This window comes from Capricornis sumatraensis, chromosome 2 (genome assembly GCF_032405125.1).
Source record: "Capricornis sumatraensis isolate serow.1 chromosome 2, serow.2, whole genome shotgun sequence".
NCBI classification, from domain to species: Eukaryota; Metazoa; Chordata; class Mammalia; order Artiodactyla; family Bovidae; genus Capricornis; species Capricornis sumatraensis.
Window position 1 is genome coordinate 50,446,434 of NC_091070.1, and position 16,525 is coordinate 50,462,958.

The 16,525-nt window shown below is 45.8% G+C and overlaps 1 protein-coding gene across 2 annotated transcripts in view; it reads right to left on the reverse strand.

Annotated features, from left to right (window-relative positions):
• Nucleotides 1-920: 920 nt before the first annotated feature.
• ALDH1A2 (aldehyde dehydrogenase 1 family member A2) overlaps nt 921-16,525 on the reverse strand; it is a 115,734-nt gene continuing 100,129 nt past the window's right edge. For both annotated transcript variants that reach the window (XM_068964158.1, XM_068964157.1), the window contains 6 exons: nt 13,807-13,909; nt 11,397-11,581; nt 9,842-10,006; nt 9,003-9,160; nt 8,475-8,549; nt 921-1,108 (listed from right to left, as the gene is read on the reverse strand). In XM_068964158.1, coding sequence (XP_068820259.1) covers nt 1,036-1,108; nt 8,475-8,549; nt 9,003-9,160; nt 9,842-10,006; nt 11,397-11,581; nt 13,807-13,909 — 759 coding nt within the window. In that variant the 3' untranslated portion in view covers nt 921-1,035. The remainder of the gene's footprint in view (nt 1,109-8,474; nt 8,550-9,002; nt 9,161-9,841; nt 10,007-11,396; nt 11,582-13,806; nt 13,910-16,525) is intronic.

A 16,525-nucleotide genomic window follows, 5' to 3' on the forward strand; every position in this document is an offset into this window, starting at 1 on the left:
ACAGGGGACTGGGGGGCAGAAGAGACTGTGGATTCCAACTGCAGGGAGAATTCACTTCATATGAACTGTCTGCAGAACTGGACATGGGATTATTTCTACAAGGCACCCAGCATTACCTTCTTTCCAAATTCTCAAGTCCACTCAGATCACTTTTTGGTTGATTTGAAAGATAAGCTTTGGAAAAGATCTTATCAATCTGTGAAAAACAACCCAGACCCTAACTTATTCCAGAATAATCAAGAAGGAATTAAATGCATACATGCACATGTATGCACACACACACACACACACACATCTCTCACACACACCCCCAAACCATGCAGTGAGCCCCGAGGCTGTGAACTACACAGAATGGTCTCTGGAGCTCTATCTCCTGATCTTTCACTCAGGTTATTGATGGATGTAAGAAAGCCAGACTGGGTCAGAAACTTCCTAAGTTCTTTCTCCTTAGTACATCTGCAGTGTACCAGCTCCTGGCATTTTCAATCTGGTCTGGCTCTAACTAAAACCATTTCATGTTTTGCTTTGAAGAAATGGATAACATGAAACGGTAATTTGGCTGCAAAACCTTGGAAAATTGTTCCCGGCCCAAACATCTGCCCCAAATGAGCTCAGCTGAGATCTCCTTGGAGGAGCAGGAGGGGAGCGTGAACAGAGAGAGCCTGGAAGAGGGAAATGAAGACAATGGAAAGGCTCCCTTTGCTCCTGAGTGAGGTCCTCTGTGACAGAGGCACCAAACAGTACAGCTCCCTTATTCAGGCCCTCACCCCAGAAAGACACACTGGATGTGCCCACGGCTGCTCCCCAGCCTTTATCCCATTCCCAATATTTGGTATCATTAAGGTGATCCCTCACAGAGTGCCAAGAAACCACGCCCACTGGCTTGCATTCATTACACCCAGTGAATGGTCTACATGCTGTCATTTGAATTGTTAAATAAGGACTAAGTATTGGGGATTCCTGAGAGCTGGGCCCCACAGGGAAAGCAGAGAGGGGAATCGTGCAGGCTGGTCTTCACCTTCCTTCTTGGCCATCTTAAGAGTTCTTCTGGGGGATCTTTACTGTCACAGTCTTAACTTCAGAGTACTCTCGCAAACCAAATTCTCCCCTGAAAAACAGAAAAGGGCAGAATCAGGCTCCTGAGGCCAAAACATTCCAACGTGGGCTTTCCCCTTCAGGAAATGGGGTAGAAACTCCACTCCTACCACTGGACACCTGGGATGTGTCTGTGCTCTCTTGGGTCTCCTGGAGATCTAGTCCACTTCAACTGAAAGAAAACCACGAGGTTCCCAGGTAACAGTCCTCTTGGCTTGGGATTCTACATTCCTTCCCGTTAGTCCTTGGGTTTAATGTGTGTGCTCAGTCGCTGAGTCGTGTCTCTTTGCGACTCCCTGGACTGCAGCCAGCCAGGATCCTCTGTCAGTGGGATTTCCCAGGCCAGAATACTGGAGTAGGTTGCCATTCCCTTCTCCAGAGGATCTACCTGACCCAGGGATCGAACCCAGATCTCTTGCATCTCCTGGATTCTTTAACACTGAGCCACCTGGGAAAGTGGAAACAAATACCTAAAGGCCTCCCATGGAGGAGTACAAATCACCTATAATGCCTTAAAAATAGAACCCTAAATAAATACTGTCCACAGTTCTCCACAGAGTCAGGGGAAAGAGTCAATAAATCAAAATAACTGACTGAAGAGGAACTGGGATGTGGTAGTAAGCTGTTCCCTAAGACTTGCCTTTGGTCACTTTCCCTCCTGGCTCATGGCACTCTCTGGGATCTTGGTCATGGACCAAGGAGTCTGTGTCATTTCTAGACAAACACTGATGGCACTGCTAGCATGGGGCAGCACTGGGCTGGGTGAAAGAGAAACGACATAACTGGTCCCAGCCTCTGAGGAGCCTGCAGGTGGTCCTGTCTGAGAGGGAGGGGTGGGTGCCAGGTCACCTGCCTAGGTGGCCACAGGAGATGAAGCCCTGCGACCTCTGCTCTAAGGATGCTGGGGCGAGGACAAGCCTCCTTGACACCATGCTCCTTTTCTTCACCTCTTTTCTCAAGTTCCTTCTCATTTTACCTCTCTTTAAATGTCTCTTTTTCTCTTCTCTATTTCACTGTTACATCAAGTATGTTCTCTCAATTTTTTTCTATAAAATACTTGAACTTTTGTCTTCTATTCTTTTTAAAGTCACTCCTGTGAAGCTTCTCCTCACGCTCTCAGGAGCGCACCCTACTCCTCTGTGTTCAGAGCACCTGGGCCCGCCTCCACTACTGACCGTCTGCGCCAGGGGGCAGGGTGCGGGAGGGAGGTGGCTGCTCTGTCTCCCTCACCAACCTAGGTCTCACTGATACAGCTTTCCGTCCTCCCCCACCCCAGTGTGTGGCCCACAGCGCCAGGCTGAAGGCACCTGGTGACTGGGGGGTTATCGGAGAGCTCTCCTGGCACCACACAAGGCTCCTCATGCATTTCCAGGGCCTCCTCCGAGCACCAGGGCACCTGCGGGGTCATGCTCCCCCCAGCCCCCAGGACATCAGAGACCGGGGCAAGCAAGCGTGCTGTCCTCTCATCTGCACTGGCCATCTTGCTCCAGGGATGAGAAGAATAAACTTGGGATTGCCCCACTTGGTATATGGTTCCCTCACTGGCTCCAACCAGGCTGTCTCTTTATTACCAGCTCAGCTCTGGCTCTCACTGGGCTTTTTCCTGCCCCTGGGCAATGGTGCATGTGTCTCCTCATCACAGACATCATCTGCCTCCTGTCTGAAGCGTGGTTACTCCCTTCTTGTTCCCTTGCCTGTGCACGCACTTGGGGCAGACCCTGAACCACTCCCCTCAGATCTCTGGCTAGGCTGTGAGAAACGTAAGAAAGCCTTCAGAGGCAGGAACTTGCACTCCAGTGCGATTGTCAGACCCCAGACCTGTGGGTGCTCAAAGCAATGGAAAGCCCTACTGGACCGGGGGCACTTCTCCCCTGGACCCCAGGCAGCCAGCTGCAGTAAGCGCTCAGACTGCTCTAAGATGGAGGGCTGGGTTCTTATCTGCCGCAGGAGGAAATGACATCCATGGGCCCGACGGCAGGGAAAGCCAGCGAGACGTCCTAGGGCACTGGGTGGAGCTGAATGCTGGGGTGGGGGATCAGCAGACAGCAGCGCCCCCTCGGCTTTGTGTTAACTGGCTGTGTGCCTCCAGCCAACTCATCCCCATCTCCTGGTACCCAGCTGTCTCTCTGACATCAGTTCCTGAATGTTAGTATACATACCACTCATGAAGCTTGCTTAAAGCGTAGGTTCCTGACCAATCCCTTCCTAAGACTCTGTTCCAGTAGGTCTGGGGAAAAGCCCAAGAGACCATGAGAGGGGTGGTTATTGGACCCAGACTTTGAGCAATACTGCTGTAAGGTCTCTGAAAGCCTTGACATTTCAGTTCTTCAGCTATTTTGCCATCTCCTTCCAGGGTCTTTCTCTTAGATCTACTGAAATTTTTCTTAATCCAGTTAAATTCTGTGGCACAGACAGTTTCACAGTTAAGGAAGAAGCTCACCGCTGCACAAAAAGCAGATGCACTGTTACTGACAAGCCCCAATATCTCTACAAGGGCATCTGTCCATCTGGGTCATGGCTCAGGGCACAGGACATTTAGAAGCCTACATTCATGTATGGATGTGAGAGTTGGACTGTGAAGAAAGCTGAGCGCCGAAGAATGGATGCTTTTGAACCGTGGTGTTGGAGAAGACTCTTGAGAGTCCCTTGGACTGCAAGGAGATCCAACCAGTCCATTCTGAAGGAGATCAACCCTGGGATTTCTTTGGAAGGAATGATGCTAAAGCTGAAACTCCAGTACTTTGGCCACCTCATGCGAAGAGTTGACTCATTGGAAAAGACTCTGATGCTGGGAGGGATTGGGGGCAAGAGGAGAAGGGGATGACAGAGGATGAGATGGCTGGATGGCATCACCGACTCGATGGACGTGAGTCTGAGTGAATTCCAGGAGTTGGTGATGGACAGGGAGGCCTGGCGTGCTGCGATTTATGGGGTTGCAAAGAGTCGGACACGACTGAGCGACTGAACTGAACTGAATTGAACTGATTTCTGCTTCTTGGCCAGACTAGGTTATATTCCCAAAGATGAACCAAACTCAGTGTACATATGAGGTAAAGTAAGATATTGAATCTTGGTGTCTCTCAATCAGCCATTTTAGGAAATCACTTAGACTCACGCATAAAGCAAACAAGGGTTTCTGCCTAGGGTGTCTGTTTCCCTGCCCTTTCCTTTGGCTTACAGCAGCATTTCTCAGAGCAGGGTCCCTGGATCACCTGTACCAGAATTATTCCAGAAATTTGTTAAAAATGCTATCCTGGGCCCTAGCCCAGATCTACTAAATCAGAACCTCTGAGAGGGATGTCACCAGATAGGCGTGCTTGGCAAGCCCCTCTCCCAGCCTGCAGGTGACTTTCCCATGCACCCGCATACTGTACACACACACACACACACACACACACACACACACACACACACACAGATCACAGATTCAGGGCATCCAAACAGCGCTTCTTGTCTTCAAAGCCTGTGTCCTTAGTTTTTAAAATGCAGAGGTTCACAGCTTTCTTTCCATCCCCCAGGTTTTTGACACATATTTTGTAGCTTGGGCTTTATGACCTCTTGTCTCAGGAGAGCTTAATGAGATGGGAAAAGACATGAAGACTGAAATAGATGGAACTAGCTGAACAGGCAGAACTGAGAGAAACTCAGCCCAAGTCTCTGACCCTAGGAATTAAAGGCCAACCCACTAGGTGAAAAACCAACTCTGAATATTCATTGGAAGAACTGGTGCTGAAGCTGAAGCTCTAATACTTTGGCCATCTGATGCCAAGAGCTGACTCACTGGAAAAGAGCCTGATGCTGGAAAAAACTGAGGTCAGAAGGAGAAGAGGGTGACAGAGGATGAGATGGTTGGATGGCATCACCAATTCAATGGACATGAGTTTGAGCAAGCTCTGGGAGATAGTGCAGGACAGGTAAACCTGGCATGCTGCAGTCCATGGCGTTGCTGCAGTCCATGGCGTTGCAAAGAGTTGGAGACAACTTAACAACTGAACAACAATCACCAGGTAACCTGCAGAGGGCAGCCCTCTCCACAGCTCTCTGTAGGGGAGCGACCAGAGGCTCAGACAGCCCTCAGAAAGTGCTACCTCCCTTCTCTGTGCCTCTCGGAGGCGGGCAAGGTGATGCCAGGAACCAAAGTTGCATAGAGCCTGCAGGCCTTAAGAGAAACAGTTCTGTCCAGCTGGAAGGTGAAGCAGAGTTTCTGGGACTGTATTAAATAAGAAGGAAGAGTGAAGGACCAGGACAGGGCAGGTTCTTCTATTTGAAGCACTTCCTACCACTCAGGGTCATTTAAGGAAGAGAAAACATGTTTTGGGGGCAAACAGGGACAAAGACTCATATAATTTAGACAAGATAAAGTGAGTCTCATCAGAGAGCACTGTTTCCTAATTGTTTTTTAACTGCATGGAGAAGGCCAAATCACTGTTAGTGCCTATGAGATGAGTAGAGAGAGAGAGGCCACTAGTCTGTGTGGTTCTGACACAGCCAAACTGTTCCCTGGACCTTCTTCCTAGGCAAGGGCAATGCTTCCGATAGAAAGTTCTGCACTGGACAATGTCACAAGCTTGAATCCTAGTGGAAGGCTTGCCCCATGATGAGCGTCCAGGGCTAGCCTGGGATGAGAAACTGCTAACCAGCGGTTACATATGACAAGCCTATTTTACGGCCATGCCACACGCTGTTAACGACCTGTGACAGTCTATGTGAGCGGCATTTCCAGAGCCAGTGACGACCCTGACATTTCAGAGGCCGAGAGAGCACAAACACAGGGGCGGGGAACGAAACAGGCTGAATGCATCTTGAAAAGCAGGAGCAGAAAGTTAAGGCAAGTTAAGAAGAGATGAGTACGTGGAGACTTTACAAAAGCTGAAGGAATACTAATAACAACAAATACTAATAACAACAAATGGGTTCTGGCTGTAGAGCAAGTGGGAGGTCCTGAAGGCCAGAAGCAAAGGTTCAAGCAAGAGCAGCTTCTCGCTGGTGTCACCACAGACAGAAAGCAGGCTGACGATACTCGCTGAAATTTAGGGAAACCTGTGCTGCATTTCTGAAGTAATACATTCATTAAGAGAAAAATGGGTTGTCTACTTGGCAGTCGTTTAGTTGATCAATAATGAAGACAGGAGCTCACATTTTCCGCAGGTTTGTCAGGCACCCTGATGGATATTTGGCATACTTGATTCTCACATTTAATCCTCACAGCAACCCTGTGGGGGAAGTGCAATAACAATGCCCATTTTATGGATGAGGAGACTGAAGGTTAATGAGACTAAGTAATTTGTCCAAGGTGGCACAGGAATTAAGCAGTAGAGCCAGGGTACATATCTGAGCTGTGTGATTCTAGAAACTCCGCTCTTAGCCTCAAAGCTAAACTTCATTTTCACGGTTTAATGGCTCAGGAGTAGAAATTATTAGCTACAGTATGTAAAGATGTAAATCTTCTGTGCTGGTCATGGGGTCACTCCTCTTCTCCCTAAACACCACACCTTTCTCTCATGGTGCCTCTGCTCACCCTTCCCTCACTACCAACCCTGGAAAAGTATTCCTCTCTCTTCATCTACTTAAATGTTCCTCTTCTTTCAAGGCCAATTCAAATCCTTGTAAAAGATCACGTCTAAAGTTGTCCTGGACTTCTCTGGCTCATACCATCTCTATCACCCCTGAATTCCTCTATCAGTTCATAGGCTGTTCTGGAATTCTTTTGATTCTTTAAGTGTTGTGTATTTAATTTATCCAACAAAATGTTAAGTGACTCAATGAGCTGGACCTTTCCCCACAGACCAAGGATCATGCTTTGCACAAAGTATATGCTCAGTAGTTGTTAGCAGGTTAATTGTGAACTGAACATTTGTTTAAAAAAAGGATATATTCAGTAATGCCAGGAAGAGTGGGCATAGAAGATATTTTCTCTTAAGAGTCACAGGATTTAGAAAACATGGAACCAGCTCTTTTCAAAATGAGTGAAAATTCAGGTTTTGGGGATGAGGTATCAGCTCAGGAAGACCCTAGCTACCGTTCCTTCTTCAAAGCCATTCTAAGAATCCATCTATATATGAAACTGCAAATACAACCTCTCTAGTTTTCCTCTGCCACAGTCCTATTTTTCACATCCTTAGCATCGCAAGAGGGAAGTCCAGCTCTGATCCTGACCCGGAAGAGTCCTTATTAAACCTGATACCCACATGTCCTTGGCCAGACATCACAGAAACTAAGCCACCAAAATTCTGGTTCTAAGCTCAGATCTGCTATTTACTGGCTGTGTAACTTAGGCAAGCTACTTAACCACTCCAACCCTTAGTTTCTCATCTGAACCATCTATGAGATAAACATAATGTATCTATTTCATAGAATTACTGTGAAAAGCAAATGAGACAAAATCAAACAATGTTAGGTACGAAGGGAGAATAAAGCTACATGCAGAGCAGGCATCTGATTAATACCTATTACTGTTATCGCAAAATCCTTGTAACAGGTCATCTTCCTGTAATCTCTACCAAAACATCCTCTCTACACCAAGAATGCTGCCCTTAAAATCTCTGATATCTCCTCAGCTCCCACACCTGCCCTCTAAAGACCTTTCAGACTGGGTTTAAAGCAACCTCTCCACTTGCATCTTCAGCAAGTCCCCTCCATTCACCCCATGTCCAAGCTCTACAGCCCTACACTCAAAAGATCCAATAGGCACCAAGCAGGTGACAATGAGCGAACTGCATATGTGTAAAAATAACAGCAACCAATATTAAGTTCCATGAACTGCAGAACTCACAGCCGCAACAATTCCACCATGGCTGATTGAAATAAGCAAGAAATTTAGATTTTATGGAAAGCCTCCTCTTTTTGGATGTCAGGTAAAGATTTTTAAATGTTATGAGGAAAAAACCCCAAAACATTTCTCTAGGCCAGATTTGTCCCTGAGTAGGCAGTTGGTGACCTGTTTTAAATACACCAAATTCTGTCTTGTGTCTGGACTATTCTGTACTTTCTGTGACTTCATGCACAGGAAGTGTTCTTGCTATTCCCTCTGCCTGGAATATCTTCTCCTAGAAAAACTGAAATGTTATTCCTTCTGAAACTTCATAGGCAAAATTGATTTTTTTCTCTGTACTTAACAAGATATTTAACCTACTTCTATAATAGCACCTATTACATGAGATTATTGGTGCATGAATTTTTCTCCACTCCCACTTAAGGTAAGGGCATTGTTGTGTTTTAGTTGTCCTTGTAATGTGTGCTTTGTTTATAGACATGTGTTTTCAACATAGTGTTTGTTTAATGAATGGATGGGAGTAAGAGAATTCACTGATGTGAGTACACTCTGAGCTGCTATTTGCAACTCTGTTTCTCTTTGGGCACCAGCAACTTGGGACACTTACATTTCTCTCCCATTTCCAGACATCTTGAATCCCCCAAAGGGGCTCTGGGCATTTAAGGCATTGTAACAATTGATCCTAAAAGAATAAAACATGTACTGTTAGCATGAGTTCTGTTTACACAGGAATAATCCCTCTGGCATGGTATTTCTTTTGCAAGTTCTATTTTTAAATTCCTTTTCCCACATGAGAATTCTATAATTTAAGATTCTGTGTGTTTTTTTTTTAATTGTTATTGGCGGATAATTGCTTTACACTGTTGTATTCGTTTCTGCTGTACAGCAAAGTGAATCAGCTATATGTATACATATATTCCTCTCTCTCGAGTCTCCCTCCCACACTTTAGATTTCCTGATTTAGCCAATAGGAAGTGTCCCTTCTCAGGGTGAAGTCTTTAGTTGGTCTCCCCCATCTTACCAGAGCTTATGTGCTTATTTCACACAGGCTCTGAAGAATTACAAGGCCCTGCACCCCCCAAACCCTGCCCCACAGAATGTGTTATGGCCAGAACAAGACTGACCCTGATCTTACCAAACAGTCCCGGCTTGCATTGCAGAAGACACTGTGAGAGCCTTGTTGATGTCGTTAGTAAAGACAGCTGCTACAAGCCCGAAGTCTGAGTTGTTGGCTCTTTCAATAACTTCATCCATAGTCTTAAACCTCAAAATTTCCTGAACAGGGCCAAAGATCTGCAACGAAACAGATGGATCCAACATGGATGCTTTGCTATCCTTTCACCTGTTCTCCAAATTTCAGGCAAGTGTATTCTGCCTTCATCATTTAAATGATGTTTAAGTTTAGAAGAACATAACTGTAAAATATCCCAAACTTTCCCAGAGTAAGATCACGTAAGTCTACCTTTAGAGTGTAACACCTCCACTCCCCAGCCCTGCCTGGCATCCCTTCATTTCATTGTATGTTCTACAGCTGTGTTCTCTACAAGCTCCCAGGCACTGCTCCAGAACTGAGAGCTACTGCTCTGGGTTGCTGGTTGATCTGCAACTGGTCCTCTCCTGCAGAAGTGTGATGATGCTTGGGTGCTTTCTCTTTCCTGGTTAACAGCCTAATGAACCACACTGGGGGGACCTTAACTGTTATCAATGTATTACTGAGACTAGTGATTGATTTTTATGATGATTCTGTTGACCGATAGCACCTACAATCATGAAGTGCCGTCACCTGGCCTCCATCTAGCTGGCTTGCCTTTTTGTCTAGCTTTTTTCTTGAAAGTGGGATGTCCATAGCCATGTTTATTGCTATTGCATAATGTATATAAGGTACAAAGAACTAAACCTCTAATAGTGTCCACTAGAAATGCCCTGGAAACAACCCTGGGGAAGAAGTGGCTGCTGTTGAGGTCTAAGAGCTACCTCCTCCTTGGCGATCCGCATGTCGTCAGTGACATTGGAAAACACCGTGGGCTCAATGAAGAATCCCTTTCGACCCAGCCCCTTGCCTCCGCACTCGAGCTTGGCGCCCTCAGCCACACCGCTCTGGATGAGCTCTAGGATTTTGTTGTACTGTTTCTTGTCAATCTGCGGAAGAAAGCACGTAATGACTCCAAGTGAAATCTTCTCTGAAAATGGACTAAAATACACTCAAGACTCTCATTTGTGATTTTTTTTCAAAGTTTCATTCTATGTAATCAAATCACATGGAACTGCTGTTAATTAACCATTTTTGATCTACAAAAAGTGAAATTTTGTATGGTTCAACCTAAGACACCAAGAATTCCAATAAATGCACTGATCTGCTGTTACTGACAAATCGTTAGCTACCAGTTCAAGATTTAAGCAATGTTTCTCAATGACGGAGATATTGGTTGATTGACTACTGACTTTTTACAGAAGTAAAAATTAGCCTTATAGACAAATGAATAGTGTAGTGACTTGTACTGATACTAAACAGATGAAAACAACAGAGGAGCTAACATGCAGCCCCTGTACATGGTGCTACACATCAAATCCTATTGGGGTAGTATTTTTATGGAACTGCAGTTACACCATCAGAGGAAAGGATTAAGTTTAAAGAGGGAGAGCTAGCATCCTAGTCCATAAAATAAGGTTATTCTTGCCTCCTCCATGAGGCCCCAAGTTATAGAGTTATTGCTCAATTGCTATTGTAAATAGAATAAAAACCTACACTCACCTGGGTCTGAACTGCTGTTAGAACTTTAGTCTTCTCTCAAATGGCCCCCAAACTAAGGAGATGTTGTTTCTTATCAGGAAAACCCATGCTCTCATGATCCAGATGAGATCTGGTCTACATATTCCTTTAAATACTCTCAGTTCAAAACTAGAATTCATCTGGAAAAACACTTAGATGAGTGGGGAGGACCTGCAGAGCTCAGGAGTGCAGTCTGCATGGGGTCTGTGGGCCTCCTCCTTCACCACAGTGCATGAGGCATTCAGAGTAAGAGAGAACCACACGACAGAGGAAAAAGCAGACAGCTCTTGCTCCCTACACATTTACAAGCTGCACGTGGTTTCCCCAGAGTGGGTCAGGTTGGTGGAAAAGAAACCTTGGCAGCCAGTAAAAGGATAAATGGTTTCCGGGAAGGAGAGATACCTGCCCTCCCTGATTGTGGCACCTGTGGGGATGTCTTGAATCCAACAGTTAAGAACTGGGTTCTAGTTAAGATCCATCTTGCCATGCCTTTTTTAGAGCCAAGAGACTCCAACTTACCCCCAAAGTTGATGATACCCTTAAGGGAGTCCTAATCCCTTAGTTTTTCAGAGATAAAGTTTAGAAAGGAAAAGAGAAGTGTAAGACACAAGCAAGTAATGCCTTGGTGGCTATATCTTCAGCCATGAAGACAACTGAGGAGGAGGAGTAAGGAGGCTGGTGCCTTGTTGGGCTCCATCACAGCGTCCTACTTCTGTGCTCACCAGGGATTAAGAAAGGACATGTCTATGATTTCTCTACCTGGGGTCCCTGCTCGGTGGTGGGGTCAAAGGGACTCCCCACTATGCGCCTCTTGGCCCGCTCCACACTTCTTCTCACAAATTCTTCATAGATGGACTCCTCCACAAAGATTCGAGACCCTGCCGTGCAGCACTGGCCTTGGTTGAAGAACACGCCCTGGTGAGCCTGCTCCACAGCATAGTCCACTGCAAGAGGAAACAGCCACGTTCTCAACACCAATCTATGGGACTGCCTCCCTCCCCTCCCCAAAGAACCAGGCATGATGTCATGCGCACTGCAGAGCAGAACCATGAGCAGCCCAGTGAAAAGCACTGGACTGAGAACACAGCTTTTTCCTACTTCTAACCAGACCCTGACACTATTGGCTATGTTAAGCTTGGTAATCTACTCTTGGAATCCCTTTCTTATTCTATAGAAAAGAGGAATCAGACCACATTATCTATAAAAGGAGTCTCAAACCCCAATAATCCAAGGGGCTGGGCAGATCATGCAATGGTAGTTAAGCAGTGTGACAGAGACTCAGAACCCCTATGCACAGACATAGCCCAGGGTTGGCAGATTCCAAGTTTAAAAAAAAAAACAGAAATCAATATTTTGTGTAACATTTAGAAGTAAACATAGCTAAGGGGCTTCTTAGGTGGTGCTAGTATTAGAAAACCCACCTGCATCCAAGCAGGAGATGCAGGAAACATGGGTTTACTCCCTGGGTCAGGAAGATCCTCTGGAGGAGGGCATGGCAACCCACTCCAGTATTCTTGCCTGGAGAATCCCATGGACAGAGGAGCCTTGTGGGCTATGGTCCATAGGGTTGCAAAGAGTCGGACATGACTGAAGCGACTTAGCGCACACAGCACAAACATAGCCATACCCTGCATTTGGCCTATAGACTGCCAATTTGCAATCCCTAATCTATAAGACCTTGAAGTTATGTTTTTAATTAGTGTTTTGGTGAATTAAACTGTAACAGCAATGATCGTCTTTGAAGACACTAAATTTCCTCTATATTTACATATATAATATCATGGAATTATATAATAGCATGTGGTAACTCATTTTCATCTCTTGTATCTTATATTTGAAAATAGTATTAATAAACCTGGTGTCTGCATCCTTAGTCACATCTGACTCTCTGCAACTCTATGGACTATAGCCTGCGAGGCTTCTCTGTCCTCGGGATTTCCCAAGCAAGAATACTGGAGTGGGTTGCCATGCCCTCCTCCAGGGATCTTCCCAACCCAGGGACTGAACCTGCATCTCCTGTGGCTCCTCCATTGCAGACAGACTCTTTACCGCTGAGTCACGAGGGAAGCCGGTGTCTGCTAGTTGCTAAATGACTGACTCAATGAATCCATCAATGTACTATCAGTGGAGTGCCTACATTTTAATAGGAATTTAGTTATAGAATTCTGATCTCTTTGACAACTAGTATAAAGCTGAATTCTTTGCAAATTCCAAGCGAGGGCTGAAATTCAGGTAATCTGTTTTCTGACATCTCTAATAGTGAAATTGAGGGAGCAGGGCTGCATGGCAGGATGTGGAGAAGAAAACGGATGCTTGAAAGAAGTTTTGTAATTTCATTCCCTGGGAAGTTTTCCCAAACAGAAGGACCACTCCCATGCAGAGTGGACTAGAGAGCAGCCTATCAGGAGACATGGGGTTTCCTAGATTGTAGCTCCAAGCCTCTGTATAGTCTGACTGCCAAGGTGTGATCATCTCCAATTTAGGTCTATTCATACAGAACTGTGGAGAAGGGACTGGTAACCCACTCCAGTATTCTTGCCCGGAGAATCCCATGGACAGAGGAGCCTGGTGGGCTACAGTCCATGGGGTCCCAAAGAGTCAGACGTGACTAAGGGACTAACACAACACACAACACACATACAGAACTGACCACAGTGTGTCATCAACCTTGCTGAAAGCCACGGGAGCAAGAGAAAGGGGAGTGGGCAGCTAAACGGAGAAGAGGGTGTGGGTTTGGGACAACGCTGGCAGGGCTGGTGAACTAAAAAATTTTAATGATCTACAAAGCTACCAGGCATACATGAGACGTTTCAGATTTCTTGAATCTAGGCGGAGGCTACATTTCCAGTGTTGAGAGGCTTAAACCACACTGTTCTTTCCACTGTGCAGCACTGGCCAAGCCTTCACCTCTTCTATTATATTCTACAACACTGCAGAATCAAAATGGCTTATGATGTCTAGAAAACAAGCTCTATCTGATTATAAGTGGTCTTTCCCAAAAGTGGAGAGAGGTTTTTCTCCTTAGAATGAAGGGTCTAGACTTTTCTCCTTGAATGCCACTTAGCTTCAAAGACCTTTCTCTGCATGTTCTGTCTAAAGTGAAGATAACAAAAGTGACCACCACGTGGCAGTGTGCCAGGACAAGGCAGCACATATGTGGTGGACTTACAGTCAGCATCTGCAAAAATAATGTTGGGACTTTTTCCTCCAAGTTCCAGGGTTACTCGCTTCAAATTGCTTCTTCCAGCTGCTTCTTGGATAAGCTTTCCAACCTGAAAGAAGGGCAATGGAGACAGGTTTTGCACATCTTGCAGTTGAGACCATAAAGTGGCCAGAGGCAGCTGTATGCAACAGTGGGACAGGGTAGCAGTGGACCCTGCAGGGCAAAGCACCCGCTGGATACACAAGATCGGCTCCCGTGGTCACCTTGTGTGGACAAGTTATGCAGTCTGGGATTCAGTTTCATGTCTGTGCTGAAGGGAGCTGGAAGACAGCTTTAGTTTCATGATGGAAGGAGCAAGGAAAAGGGGGTTAAACCTGATTCTTAATCACTGAATGATTTTTCTAAAGATAACTGGCAAGCAAAATGTAACCAGAGATTTTCCATCACTACACTGTGGCTTTTTGCTTTGGACTCTGGCCTCTAGAAAAAAGCCAACTGGCTCCACTTGAAAGACTTTTATGAGCATAAAACAAACTCTTCATGTGTCTCCAAAAATGCCAGGTATGACTTTAATCACATGGTCCAAATATATATATATATGTAAATACATATATATATATATGTGATACCTCTGCTTCTGCCTAGGGCTATAGTAAAAGGATTTCAGAAAGCTGAGGACCTGTCTTTATTTGTGCAATTCCCATTAATCTAGAATCTAAGCAAGCGAGAGGTGAGTTTGAAGAAAGCACTTCCCATTGTGTAGACTGACACTGTTAACAACATTGAAAGTATCAAGAGAGAAGCATGGATGCAGCACCTAGAGCCCCCATTCAAGAAGGAATGCCTTGCCTCAGTGACTAGGGATGCTGTCAGCTCATTCTGAAAAAAGCTTCCTCACCCAAAGGGACACCCTCCCCTGGGGTCCCACATCCACTGCCTGTCAGTGGCAGTGGCGCCACCACTAGACAGCTCTGCTTCACCACACCCACGTGCTTGGAGGAGGCCATCAGGCCTACGCTGCAGCTCCACTTCCCCTGCCTCCACTGCCCTTCGGCTGGGATTCCCAGTAACATGTGGCCTGCATGGCAAACTCCACCTCAGCAGCCCCTTCCAGGGCACCTGGTCTGCGACAGGTGCTGCTCTACTGGAGGACAGAGGTCACTCCGTGGAAAGCACTGAGCCACCATATAGTTCTTATAGGCCGTGTGCCCTTGTTGAGACGAAAACAGTTACTCATGACCTGGAATCCTACTGAAAATAACCCATTTTAAAAGTCTAGGGGAAGAGAAATACTAAATATATGTTGGACTCCTCTAGTCTCTGACTGAGATCCTGACTGATAACTCCTCAAACAGTGGGGAGCAGTTAAAAGGCCCTGGAGCCTGGATTTTTTTTTAACAACTGTTTGAGCTTGGGATTTAAAAAAATCTTTTCTGAGCCTCCATTCCCTCCCCCATAAATGGAGCCATTCCCTCCTCCGTAAACACTACCTGCATCAGAACTTCACAGCAAATAGAAGGGGGAAAAAATGGAAACAGTGACAGATTTTATTTTCTTGGGCTCCAAAATCACTACAGATGGTAACTGCAGCCATGAATTTAAAACACACTTGCTCCTTGGAAGAAAAGCTATGGCAAACCTAGAAAGCATATTAAATAGAGCAGAGACAGCATCACTTTGCCAACAAAGGTCCATACAGTCAAGCTACGGTTTTTCTAGTAGTCATGTATGAATGTGAGAGCTAGACCATGAAGAAGGCTGAACACTGAAGAACTGATGCTCTCAAACTGTGGTGCTGGAAAAGACTCTTGACAGTCCCTTGGACAGCAAGGAACTCAAACCAGTAAAATCTAAGGAAATCAACCCTGAATATCATTGGAAGGGCTGATGCTGAAGCTGAAGATCCAATACTTTGGCCACCTGATGTGAAGAGCTGACTCACTGTAAAAAACCTTGATGCTGGGCAAGACTGCAGGCAGGAGGAGAAGGGGACAACAGAGGATGAGACGGTTGGACGGCATCACAGCCTCAATGGACATGAGTTTGAGCAAACTATGTGAGATAGTGAAAGACAGGGAAGCCTGGGCGTGGGCACAAACAGTTGGACATGACTTAGCAACTGAATAACAACAACAACAACATCCAAACCTACTTGTCTTGAGGATGCAGTGATCTAAGATCGATGGCCCTCAGAACCCAGGCTGGCACACAGTAAGTGCCCATATGAGTTACTCACATCCAGGTGCGAGAGGCCAGCCCCCACCTCACCCCAGAGGAGAAACAGACAGTCCATAAGGGGCGGGGCCTTCCAAAGCCGGTCTCCTCTCAGGGTTCCCAACTATGTACACATATCAATTACCTTGGGGAAACACCGAGGAAACTCTCCGTCATGCCACCAATCTCCATTACTGCTCATCAGCTGGATTAAATGCTTTTTATGTTTTTATTGTTACTCTACCTCCTGGCAAGAAAAATTTAGAAAATGTACTCCCATTCTGAGGAAACCTAACCTTGGTTTTAAAAGAGGTAAAATTAAGAGTCTCTCAGATGCAGAACACTATTGCTCATCGAAGGTGTAAGAAACACTAACATCTGAGCCTAAGGATCAATGCGCAGACTAGTCCATGGCCAGACTGCCTTTACCCACTTGCCGTGTGCCTCTCTCTTCTACTTCCCAGGAATATGGGCTAACAAAGCCCTCATTCTCAAGCAAATGTGCTCTTTC